The sequence below is a fragment of the Emydura macquarii genome, unplaced genomic scaffold (genome assembly GCF_026122565.2).
Source record: "Emydura macquarii macquarii isolate MOO-44397 ecotype Brisbane River unplaced genomic scaffold, CSIRO-AGI_Emac_v2 contig_3080, whole genome shotgun sequence".
NCBI classification, from domain to species: Eukaryota; Metazoa; Chordata; order Testudines; family Chelidae; genus Emydura; species Emydura macquarii.
In genome coordinates, this window is record NW_027133217.1 from 667,560 (window position 1) to 680,424 (window position 12,865).

Below are 12,865 nucleotides of genomic sequence, written 5' to 3' on the forward strand. Positions count from 1 at the left end.
CTCTGAGGCTGACCTGCTGCGGGTTCCAGGAAACAATCCCTTCAGCGAGGTCCCTGGAGAGGGCACAGAGGGGACAGAGAATGGGATCATTCACCCCTGCAGGTCCCGGAGGTGTCCAGGCCATGGAACTTCCAGGTAACTGAGTGCTGGTTCCTGACCCCCTCGGGACCTGTACTCCCATTGGCAGAGTGCCTACTTCGTGGGCAGGAGCATTTGCAGTGAGGGTGCTCTGTGAGCGTTTAATGCCGCCTGATGGGATATCCGCTTGGGCTAGAAGTCCAAGGGGCCAGATGAGTGCAGTGCCACAGCAAACACTCGTCCTCAATTCTGCTCCCTCCCTGGGGAGCTCAGTCTCCATGATATAGCCAAGAGAGGCCTCCAAGAGGTCCCGGGGAAGGTACAATAATACTACTTAGCTCTGCTCTTATACAGCACTTTTCACTAGTAGATCTCAAAGTGCTTTATACATTTACCCCCATTTTACAGATGGGGAAACCGAGGCATGGAGCATTGCTGTGACTTGCCTCCGAGCAGACCATCGGCAGAGTTGGGAATAGAGTCCCAGCTCAATGCTTTAGCCATTAGGTAGGCCACAGTAGCTGCAACACTCCCATAATTCCACAATGTTCTCTGTCAAGTTTTGTCCCGTCCCCTGGCGGCTGAGCTGAGCTGTGGAAACTTCAGCACCATCAAATGATTGAATTTTCTAAGCTGCGTAATACTCTTTCATAGCATAGAATCCCCCCAGATATCTAATAGGTCGTATAGAACACACGCTATCACAAAAGAATTGCAGCATGCAAGAACAATGGAGGGCAACCTATCGTTGAGATGAGATACCCATTTCATTCAAATATTCATCATCCACTGGGCTAGGGGTACCGGGCAATCCGATTCTGAGTGCTGACTGCAATTAGGGACCAGTGGTACAAAGCAGAACGGAGGCTTGATTTTGGTTTGGTTTTTTAGAATACTTACTTTTATTGAGGAGACGGTACAATCTGTCAGCGCTGGTTTCCCCCACAAGCTGAGGTCCGGCTGCTGCCCTCGGTCCAGGATGCAATGCCCAGTGATGTCAGGGGAAGCAGATTGGCTCGAGGGCAGCTTATCGTTCTATGTATCTTATTAAAGGTAGTATTGACACGCAAAGCAAAATTCTCAAACATAGCTGCCTCCTCCGGGGTAAATCTCTAGGCCACAAAACTAGTCTAATGAGAAGAAAACAATTACATCCAAAGAATGGGAGGATAAATAATTCTTTTCTTGGTTACGGTTTGATCCTCCAGTGAGGAGCTCCGGTATACTTCCCACTGCGGGAGGCCTAGCAATATTGTTCTAGATTCATTACTTAGGTTCCACCATGTTCTTCTACTGCAACACAGTCTCCAAGCCTCTGGAGGTTGATAGTCCGCCTGGGGTGGATCAAGTCCCAAGGGACTGGGAACTGGCATGCACAGCACACTAAGTGGGCATGACCATCCAGGAGATGGACTGATTCAGCTGATCTCCAAGGCAACCTCCTCCAGGGTGTTTCCTCTGGAGACCCCAGACAGAGATTAAAATTGTCCTTCTCTGTACAGCTGCCTACCTTCCTGCCCAGACGTGACCCCCCCCCCTTGGGCTCAATGGCCCCAACTGGGTGCCAGCTGCAATACCTATGCCATGGGGGTAGATCAAAGCCCATTGTGTGCAACCTCTCTTGGGGAAGTGAGGTGCAGGAGGTTCTTCCTTTTTCATGTACAAAACCACGAGGTAGAACTAATGCCTAAAACCCAGACACTACTTGACTTGACGCTACCCCTCTAACTATTCCAGCTACGCAGTGCTCCGTAGTGCATATCCCTCAGCTGCCGTGTTCACATCAGTCCCGTAAGCCACGTCGCTGAGAACGCTCTGGAGGGGCTGGGTGCAGTGTCCGGTTGTGGTGGTCTTGGGTTCCCGCCGGATCTCTGCTCTGTCAATGTTCTTCAAGGCCCCTGCCAGCCAACCCAGTACATGGCAGATGCCACAGACTGAGGACTACGTGCTATTACAATGAAGTAGCAGAGAGCAAGAAAGAGCAGCGAACTTTGTGTCTGCCCTCAATTCACTTGGTAGCCCTCATCAAAAGGATAAAGGGTTTCAGCTCCTCTAGTCCATACAGCCTCCGGTCCACAAGGGCTGCAGCCTGTCCCACGGATTTTGATTGCTTTTTTTAAATCCCTAAATAATGCCCCGTAAATTCAAAATCCCGTAGTGACCTTCATCATCACCTTAAGGGGGAAAGGTAGGTAGTACGAAACAGCACCTTGGTTTATTCCTTATCCTGGTCTCCTGGACCAAATGCTAGACTGAGACTGCTGCTCTCGCTTACGCCCAGGTAACAGGTTCACATGGGGATAACTGAGGGCAGGTACACACTGCAGCCAAGGTGTAATCTCCAGTTGTACACGTGCTAACTCTGACTGAGCCCGCGCACTATTTTTAATGAGTGGCCATGGCGGTGCAGGTGGTGGCACGGCCTAGCCTCCAGGGTACAACCCTGTCCAAGATCCATGCCGTTGCGGCTACATGGCTCTTTTTAGCATGCTAGCTCAGGCCAGGTCTACACTAAGAAAGGAAGTTACGTCAACCCAGCTATGTCATTCAGGAGGTGTGAAAAATCCATCCTCCGAGCGACATAGTTATGCCACCCTAACCCCTGGTATAGACTGCACTACCTACCATGTCTCCGGGAGGTGGAACACTTACACCGATGGGACAGCCGCTCCTGTCAGTGTAGGCAGCATCTACACAGCTGTAGCAGTGCCTCCGTAGCATATCAAGTGTAGACAAGCCCTTAGCCTCTCACTGTATTATGTGGCCTGTGTGTCATAAACTCCTGTGTCTCTTGCCCAGCCCATTGTGACCACCTGTCTGTGCTCGGGTAGTAACTTCCAGCCTTGTCTTTGAACTAGGAAGGACCTGGTTGGTACTGAGACGTGCTGTGATTGTCCAGTAGCTTCTACTCTGGGATTAAGAGAACTGTGTGTTTCATGAAGTCGCTGTCTGGCTTCCTAGGCGGTGTTGGATGGCAGCGAGGGGACTCCCACTCTCTCTAATCTAGCATGTGTACGTCTACCCAACCTGGAAATTACACATCCAGCTGCAGAGTCGATGTACCGGGAGAGCAGCATTTGCTCATTGTCAGCCACATTTTCAAAAGTGGCCACCGAGTTCGTGTGTGTCCATGTTAGGTACCCAGCCTGAGAGATCTTTCACGCCGGAGCCTATTCTTGGGGCCCCCAGTTTGAAAATGCTAGCCCTTACATCTACTGCATTTCATCCCGAGCCTGAATCCCGGTGCTGACCCCCGCTATCAATGGAAGCGATGTCTGTGTTGGAACTACGTGGGCGAGCCCTGTTTCTCAGATCCATGCTGGGCAGATATATTCCCCACTTCTTTTCCAGAGAAAAATGGTCTAATCGAAATCAGTGCTTTGCTCCTGGATACATTCAGCCTGTTTAAGAGTTGGGACTGATTGGGCTAAATTCTGCATTCTTCAGTGGAGCAAATCTCTGGTTAATAATAATAATAATAATTAATAATACTCTTTACTAAGGAGGTCAGTATCAGTAACCCCATTTTACAGATGGGGAAACTGAGGCACAGGGAGGGAAACTGACTTGCCCAAGGTCATCCAGAAAACCAGTGTCACAGCCAGGAACAGAATACAGCTCTTCTGAATCCCAGCCACACTCCATCCCTCGGTTTACAGCAGGAGTTTTGCTCCACTAAGGACTGCAGAATTTGGTCCACATTCATCACCTTCCTTTGTGGGCTTTGTTCTGTGGCTAGAGATTGCCCTCACAAGTTAAGCTCTCCTCATGTTTCACGGCCGGGAGCGCTCTTTGTTCTGTGTGGGTATACTGGTGGTTGCTAACGCTCGCTGCTGAACTGAGCTTTTCCCCCCGTTTTGCACACACGTTGGGTCCCTCTCTCATGTGGATTTTCTGGTGCCTCCGCAGATATTTCTTCAGCCTGTACCGTTTCCCACACACCATGCACTTATATGCCCCACCCCTGGAGTGCAGCGTCTGGTGTCTAATAAGGTTTTTCTTCTGAGTGAAGCATTTCCCACACTTGGTGCATTTGCACGGGCCCATCCTGATGTGGATCGTCTGGTGCCTGAAGAGATTGGCCTTCTGATTGAAAGTCTTCTCGCATTCGGGACATTTGTACGGCTCCTCCCTGGTGTGGATTCGCTGGTGCCTAACGAGGTTCGATCTCTGGGTGAAACTTTTCCCACACTCGGTGCATTTAAAGGGCTCGCTCATGTGGATTCTCTGATGCCTGATGAGCTTCCTGTTCATCCGGAAGCTCTCCCCGCATTCGTTGCACTTATAAGGCCCCTCACTGGTGTGGATCTTCCGGTGCCTCGTAAGATTCGACTTCTGATTGAAGTTTTTCCCGCACTCGGGACATGGAAATATCCTCTCCCCTTTGGGGCTGTCCTTCGTCAAGGGATTTTTCTTGGATTTTGTGTTTGCCCGGCTCTCGGTAAATGCACCAGGAGTCCCCACTTCGCTGGTTCTCTGGCGTTTTCTATATTTTTTCTTTGGGCTGCAGATTTCCCCATGTTCGCCATCCGCCCCGGCTCCCTCTTTAATCTGGATCCTCTGGATGGCGCCAAGAGATGTCTTTTGACTGAAATTGCTTCCAGGGTCAATGCTCCCCTGTGGTTCTTCCTTGATGTGGGGTTTCGGGTGTGCCGCAAGATTGCTGATCATGGAGATATCCCCCTTGTGGTCATTGTCTGCTTCGGCTTCCTTGGTAGCCTGGATTCCCCATGGAGGAAAGAGAGGCACTTCTAGATTGAATTGGTTGTCATACTCGGGGCTGGCCCGTGGTTCTTCCTTGATGTAAGAGTTCTGGTGTGCTACCGTAATGATGTTTCCCTCATGTTCAGGGTACGTGTCTGGTTCCTCCTTAGTCTGTATTCCCCACGGAGTGCTAGGAGGGATCTTTGGACTGGATCGGGTTCCACAGTCAGTACCTTCCTGGGGTCTGTCTTCCGAGTGAGCTCCTGGTATTGTAACGTTCTTCCCCAGGCTAAAACCATCCTCGTGTTTGAAGGCCACGTCCGGCTCCTCTTTAATCTGGATGACTCGGAGAGGCATGCCGTTCAGGTGGCCAGTGGCTTCCTGCAGCCTCTGCTTTGCATGGTTCCTCTGGTGGACGTTAAAATACCTCTTGGTGCTCAAGCTTTTCCCGCATTCTGTGCATATGAATGGCCCCCCGCGGAGGTGGATTTTCTGGTGCGCCACCAGCGTCGCACTCTGGCCAAAGCACCGGCTGCAGTCGGGGCATTTGAAAGGCTTATCCCGCTTGTGTATCTCCTTGTGCGCCGTCAGCGTCCCCTTCTTCACGAAGCTCTTCCCGCACTCACTGCAGGCGTACGGCCGCTTGTCCTTGTGGGTTCTCATGTGGATGCTGAAGTAGATGCGTGTGCTCAAGCTTTTCCCACAGTGGGCGCAGATATAGGGCCCACCTTTGGTGTGTGTCTTCTGGTGCGCAGCCAAGCAGATCTCCAGCCGGAAGCAGCGTCCACACGCGTCACACTGGAAAGGCCTCTCTCCGGTGTGGATGCTCTGGTGCGTGGTAAGGTGTCCCCTCGTGGTGAAGCGCCTCCCGCACTCACCGCATGGGTAGAGCTCCTCTGCCGTGTGGATCCTCTGGTGTCTCTTCAGGTTCCCCTTCTTGCTGAAGGATTTCCCGCACTCCGGGCAGGTATGTGTCTTCTGGGTCGCGCGCTTTGCAGGATCTTTCATGGTGGTGCCGCGCAGTGCGTGGAGGTGATTCTTCTATGGCGGGGTTCTCTCTGGCAAGCCGGGCAACTGCTAAAGGAGCCGGCAGTAGGAAAGGAACTGGGGCGCTGTGGGGAGGGCTGGTTGGAAGGTTGGCAAGGGGTGGTTATAGAAAAGTCACCAGGATGCAACAGTCAAAGTGCAGCTGATGGGCCCATGTTGCCCTGCTGATCGGGAGGAGAAGTTGACAACTTGCGGCGCAGATATTGTGGTGACAAAGGCTGTGTCGCTAACTGGATGGTTCTGGTTCTTCCTTGGTTTGCATTTTCTCATGAAGTTTTCTTTCAACCCAACAGCAGAGACGTTCTCTTAACAGTCAAAGCTCCATTTCCTGATCATTGCTGTGGGGCACTCTCTTCTCACCATATCTCTCGGGATGGCTCAGTCAGTCCTGGGGGTTCAGCATGCTGGATTAAAGCAAAAAGAAAGTCAAGTTGTTATTCCATGTGCTGTTGATAACATTTCTTGTGCTAACGTGATGGCTGCCACCTTAGCTGATACACCAGGGACTGAACCAGAGATCTCCGGACCTAAAACCCTGTGCTGCTACAGTTTATGTTAAAGAGCAAAGCCGCTGTAGGTGTGATTGAAACGGATTCCTATCCTCTGCGGATCAGGTGCCGAGGGGAACGTGTAACATTCTCACCAGCAGGTTACAGTAAAAATAATACTTTTCCCTTTTATGGTGTCTTATCTGAGGATCTCAAGACAATTTACAAATGTTAGTTAATTAATTAAGCCTCACAGTAATGATTATGACTTGTCCAATTATCCAGATAGGAAAACGGAGGCACAGATAGGCTAACGTTTTCAAAAGTTAGGATAAAATCAAAGTTGGCAGCATTTGCAATACTAATACTCTGCACTTTTCATTGGCAGACATCAAAGCACTTTGTAAAGGCAGAGCATCATCACCTCCATATTACAGCTGGGGAAACTGAGGCACAGAACAGTTAGGTGACTTGTTAAGATCAACACAATGTGGCAGGGGTGGAATCTACGTTCTCTGCCCTGTCTGTTGGACAAGGTCGGACCCTCGTGCTACAGGGCCACATATACGCAGGAAATCATTTCCTAGAATGTCTGTGAATTCGAACTGAAAGGCAGAAGTGAGGAAGGTATGGGTTACTGGAGGATGCTGTTGCCAAAGGGATAGGATGTTGGGGATGTTGTTGTTGCGGGGATGGGATTTTGGGGGGATGCCGTTGTGGATGGGACTAACGGAGCAGGAAGTAGGAAAATAGCTACAGCTTTAAGGGCAGGGGCAATTTGGAAGCTTGGAAATGGGAGATTTCTAAACATCTGAATACAGCAGTCAAAATGAAGTCAAGATACACATATGGCACTGCTGACTGGGTGAAGTGGTTGCCAGTGTACACTGCTCATATACAGCGGGTCACACGTGTAACTGACTAGATGCACAGACAGAAAACTGCAGATGAGAACTATTTTTTATTTGGTTGCATGGACTGCAATTCTGCCTTCAGATAAGCCAGCAGTTCTGTATGAATTGATCAGAATATGGTGTTACATAAGAAGAGAACAGAGAAAATGACCTGTAAAGCTTTAATTGAAAAAACAAACAAAAAACAAACCTCTTCCAAGCAGAATCCTGGTTTGATTCTGGTGTGTGTATTTTATTTTAAAGATCCATTTCTGTGTGGGTCAGCCACAGAGAGGACTTGATCAGAGCACAGAATTCCCTCCTGAGGGTATTTTAAACTTGCAGACAAAGACATAACAAGATCAGGTGGCTGGAGATTGTGTCACTAAAGTTCAACAGCATATTTTTAACAGTGAGGGCAATTAACATCGGAATGGATTAGCAGCAGTAATCTCTTCATCACTAGGAATCTTTAAATCAAGACTAGGACGTTTCTTTCTAAGAGATATGCGCAATCACACATTATTGGACTTGATACAGGATTCACTGGGTGAAATTCTCTGGCCTGTGTTATGCAGGAGGCCAGACTGGAAGATCACAATGGTCCCTTCTGGCTTCAAAACCTATGAAAACATTTTAGCTGCCTTTTAGTTTTGGCAAATGCAAGCCAGTTTGCCTCTTACTAAATTCAGGCCAGATCCACATTAGAAATCCCTGCTTATATTTTCCAGTTTCCACATCACAAAAGGCTAGATGCTGCCTTCAGTTGCAACTCTGCAGCCCCACTGATTTGGGGTTCAACTGAGGGCAGAATCTGATCCCACGGGGAGCTTCCTCGTTTGGGCTACTCTGTGAAATACACCCACCAGAGGCTCGCTGCCAGCGTCTTACCTGAGCAATCCATCCCTGCAGGCAGTTTTTTTCCTCCTCTGGAATCAGTGACACCAGATTTGTTTGTGACTTGGCTGCAACTTGTGTTGCAATCGCAGCTGCTGGGCTGAGCAAGAGGAAGTCTGTGCCCAGTGCAGTGAAAGCTACCGGAGGAAGGGTGAAACTCAACAAAGACAAGGAGCAAAGGTTGAGTGAAGCCAGGGGCGGGGAGAGAGGAGGCGATGCTGCAGCCGGACCGTGCTGGGCAGGATTTCAGAGCGGCGGCGCGGATGCTAACCGGCGGGCCGGCAGCGAGAGGCAGGGAAAAAGCTCGCCCGCCCTCCTTTCTTCTGCACCGTTAGCTTTGTGGGGAGCTGCGGCTGTTGGAATGTTCCCAGACTCGCAGCGCCTTCTGGGAATTGTAGTTTCTCCCAGCAATCCTGCTACAGCCACACAACTCCCATTGACTTCCATGGGGACAGGAGCAGGCCCCTGGACTTATCCCAGCCCAGTGTGTGGTCCTTTAATGAGGGGGGGGATTCAAAACCATGCTGGAAAAATGTTGCTGTCATCTAGGGCTCAGCGCCTCCGCAGGGCTCGGGGCGGGATTCAAGAGCTTCCCACTGAGAGGCACCAGGAGCTAAGCGTAAAACACCTCCATAGCAGCTGGGAATATCCCTACGCTGGAGGGGAGGACCACGCTATTGGGGTTTCAATACCAGTGTGATGGGACCCTCTCAGCCCCTTAGACAGATTAGCTAGAGCAGGATTATTCCGCAGACAAGGAAACTGAGGCCCAGAACTTGTGAGGGCAGGATTCTGCAAGGAGCTACCTGCCAGATGCTGACCACGAGGGCAGAGGCTAATTAACGGTGCTCAGAACTCCCCAGCGCTTCCTAGAGCAGGCCTTCAAGGATCAGAGTCACCTGAGCACACGGGAACTCCGCTGCAGGCCGTTTTATCATACCTGCTTTATTACCCTGGGCGTGGGAAAGGCTGAATGCATGTGAACATTTCTTGTGATGACGTTGGCTTTGCTAAATGGAACTGGTAGCGTTCCCAAAGCAATGAGGCCAGCAGCGGGTACTTCGACATAGCGCTTGGTAGTTTGATCCGTCAGTCGGGACCATTGATGCTCTCAGCTCAAAACCAGGTTTCGAATGCTATTGATTCCTTCCTCAGTTTAATAATTGGAAGAAAATAGGAGGAGGTAATCAGCGCTTGCTAAAATCTCACTGGCCTTTAACAGCTGGATCTCCTAAACGCGGCTTTTCCACTTGTAATAGCAATCATTTTGGAAGGCAAATAACAAAGGAAACAAACAAACAAAAAGAGGTACTTATTATTGACACCATATATGTAAATACATTCATCTTATGGACACACATATGGAGACAAACACACGTGCCACTTTTGGTCAGAAGGATAAAGCTTAGCACCTCATCAACCACAATCTCAAAGCACTTTACAAATGTGGCAAGCATTATGATCCCTGTCTTCTAGATTGGGAAACTGAGGCACAGAGAAGTGAAGTGACTTGTCCAACATCACCCATCAGAACTGGAACAGAATGTAGGTCTCCTGACTCTCAAGCCTGGCCTACACACAGTTTTTGTACTAATTTAGGATCCAAGATATTGGCTGGAAGTTGAAGCTGGACAAATTCAGACAAGAAATGTGGTACAATTTTTTACCAGTGATGGTAATTAACTGTTGGAACAATTGACTAAGGTCCATGATGGAGTTTCCATCACTGGCAATTTTAAAATGAAGATTGCATGTTTTTTTTCTAAAAGAGCTGTGCTGATTCAAAGAGGAATTAATTCAGGGAAGTCTTATGGCCTGTGAGATCCAGGTCAGATTAGATGATCACAGTGGTCCCTTCTGGCCTTAGAAGCTATGAACTATAATCAGGGATGTGATTGTGTTACTGATACAATTATATGAGTATAACCCCTAGTGTGGATGCAGTTGTAGTAGTATAAAGGTGCCTTATACCTGTACAGCTTATTCCCCTTCTGGAACAGGAATAAGCTGTACCAGTATAAGCACCTTTATACTCCTACAACTACTACTCCGCACTAGTGGAGGGGAGTTGTACTACTTTAAATATACTGTGGGGGAGGGGGGTGGGGAGAGCGCTCTTTCCAGGACAAAGGAGGTACTGTTGTCTAGTGGGTAGATCACTAGCCTGAGAGTCAGGAAATCTGCAGTCTCTTCCCTCCTCTTTGTGCCTCTGTTTTTCCTTGCGCCCATTGTCTGTCTCCCTTCTTTAGACTGGGAGCTCTCCAGGGCAGGTGCAGTCTTTCACTGCTCATTTTAAACAGCTCCGTGTACATCGGGGCCCCCAGCTCAGCTGCCACCTCTTGGCACTACCATGTTCCTATGACTGCTACTCATGGGTAACACTGCCTAATAGTACCGTGCAGGGGTGAACATCCCATTTCCTTAACAGAGCAGATTCGGGCTCTTTAATAAAAAATAAAGGCACACAGCCATACGATTTGCTGGTACTTACATTTTTGTTGGTAGATGAATAGAAATTGCTTACTGGTTAGGCTCACTCTAGCAGTAGAAGCCTGCTATCAATCAGCTTCGCTGTTTGCAGCTGCAGAAAGAGAGAGCGATTGCAGGCCGTGTTTTACCCTCTATGTACCATGCCTGGTCAGCTGGGAGCTAGGACCCTTTTATAAGCAGTAGCTGGAAGGTTAGAATCCCTTTGAAAAGCAGATCGTGTGTTGGCTGCTCATAAATAGTTTGGAGAAATAGGTAGGGCTTGGCTTGCTGTCCAGAGACCGCATGGTGGGCTGTGCGAAATGAAGTTGGTGTTTTTGGTCCAGTTTTCAGTGGACAGGTAACAACACACTGTCGCAGTTGGCTTCAGGTTGGCATTCTAGACGCCAGCTGTGGACTGATGAGACAAGGAGATTGAGCTATGCTAGGGGTGGTCCCTCCAGGTCAGGTTTGAGATCATTGGAGGGGCCATGTGTGGCAGCTTGTACTGCGGTGTATTTGTTGTGTAGCAGATAAAGCCCATCCATGTCTAGGGCTGTCAAAGTAGGACTTTCTCTAACACTTACAGAATAATACAACCAGCAAAACCTGTAGCTGGGGAGACAGGAAGATACATTACTGATCATTTCCCTTCTGGCCTCCTTTGCCCTAATTTATTCTTCAACTTGACTTTCAAATGAAGCTAGTCAGCATTCCTGAGATAATTAGGATATGGCCTTAGACGAAACCACTTGGCTTCCATTACTCGCTGTCTGTCACGGGCCCCGGGGGGGGGAGTTCCACTAGCCATCACGCCTTGCCAGCCTGCTTGAATAATAAGCAACCTGACTTAGAAAAAGGTAAGGTCAGATCTTCAGCTAGTGTGAAGCAGATTACTGCTATAGAAATCAAACAGGGCTACCTGTGATTTCCGCCGTCTGAGGATTTGGCCTAAAGTCAGCAAACATGTTGGCGAGTTATTCGTTGGGTGAATTTAATTTTTGGTATGGTGGGGAGAAGAATGTGCAACTCACCAGCTTTCCTTCCAGCTGTGTGCCACCAGCCACACTCTTGTGGAGCCTTGTTATTCTCCCCCAGCCCTGGTGAATGGACTTAATTGTTTTCCCGTTTTCCTATTTTACTAAGCTTTGATGTGAACAATCCTGTGGGGATTATCATGACTTTGGGGTTTGCATGTGGAATGAGGAGGGTTCTTTTTTAATTCCTCCAAGCACATTTCCATGCAGCTGGGTATTGTCTTACTGGTATGTACAGCGCCTAGCATAGTAGGGCCCTGATCCCTGATTGGCATCCATAGGCATTACCACAATACAAATGATAACAGTGGCCACTACCTAGAATTGGGAATTGGCACCTGCTTGCTCCTGATGGATTAAAGTATGATCTATGGCCCTTTGTTACAGCTGCTATTATAATTATTTTTGCAATGTTGGCATTCTCTTCCTGGGCCCGAAACTATTCAACAGCAGACCCCAGGTGCTGATCTCCAAAGCGAACATGAATAGTGATCACTAGCACATCAGATGCAGTGGCTGTGATGCCTGCTTCATCATGCACCACTAGATGCCAGTGAAAGCTCTTCCCAAACTGATCTTGCTAGAAAACCACCCTGCCTTGGCAATTTATTTTTTTTTTCAGAATTTGGGGATTGTTACTTTTTAGGATCCTTCACTTTTGTTGTAATAAAGGGCCCCTCTGAAGAGGGAGTGAAGGCTACCACTCAGCAAATCCCATTTTCCCAGTGCTCCCTTTACAGATGAAACGTAGCTGTTATCTCCACCTAGTTTTGTAGATTCTGTTGACCTGGATGGAACATGGTAGTCTCGAGCTAACAAATTGAGAAGGGTGGTTTTGTGAATTGGGTACCGGCCTGAGACTGAAGAGATCTAAGCAGGGCCCAAGCATAATTTTTTCGGGCCCAGTACAAACTTGTAACACGGGCCCCCTCCCGTGTTACAAATCTCCAAGATTTGCAAATCTCACAAGATCTGGACAATAGATACATAGATACAGGGAAATAAGTTTCTATAAATATCCTCAGGCATGATCTACAATTTAGCCTCAATTTTTCCCTCATGGTAATGGGGGTTGCAGCCTGGACCGGGCCCCCCAGGGCCTTCGGGCCTGGTAAAGTGTACCCTTTCCCACCCCTCTGTGTGAGGACCCTGGATCTGAGTTCAGTTTCTGGTTCTACCATATGGACTTCCTGTGTGACCTGGGGCAAGTCGCTTAGAGGCAGATCCTTAGTGGTGTAAATTGTTATAGCTCCAT

At 48.8% G+C, this 12,865-nt stretch overlaps 1 protein-coding gene across 1 annotated transcript; it reads right to left on the minus strand.

Moving 5' to 3' along the window:
- Positions 1-3,575: 3,575 nt before the first annotated feature.
- LOC137141532 (zinc finger protein 616-like) lies at positions 3,576-8,165 on the minus strand. The gene is made up of 2 exons (XM_067530433.1): positions 8,102-8,165; positions 3,576-6,233 (listed from the first exon to the last, which is right to left on the minus strand). Exon 2 carries the CDS (start codon positions 5,788-5,790, stop codon positions 3,814-3,816), a length of 1,977 nt encoding a protein of 658 aa, XP_067386534.1. The 5' UTR covers positions 5,791-6,233; positions 8,102-8,165; the 3' UTR covers positions 3,576-3,813.
- Positions 8,166-12,865: the final 4,700 nt, after the last annotated feature.

What these genes read in the sequence shown, in the direction of transcription:
- LOC137141532 (XM_067530433.1), bottom strand. Translation starts at nt 5,790, where the DNA reads ATGAAAGATCCTGCAAAGCGCGCGACCCAGAAGACACATACCTGCCCG.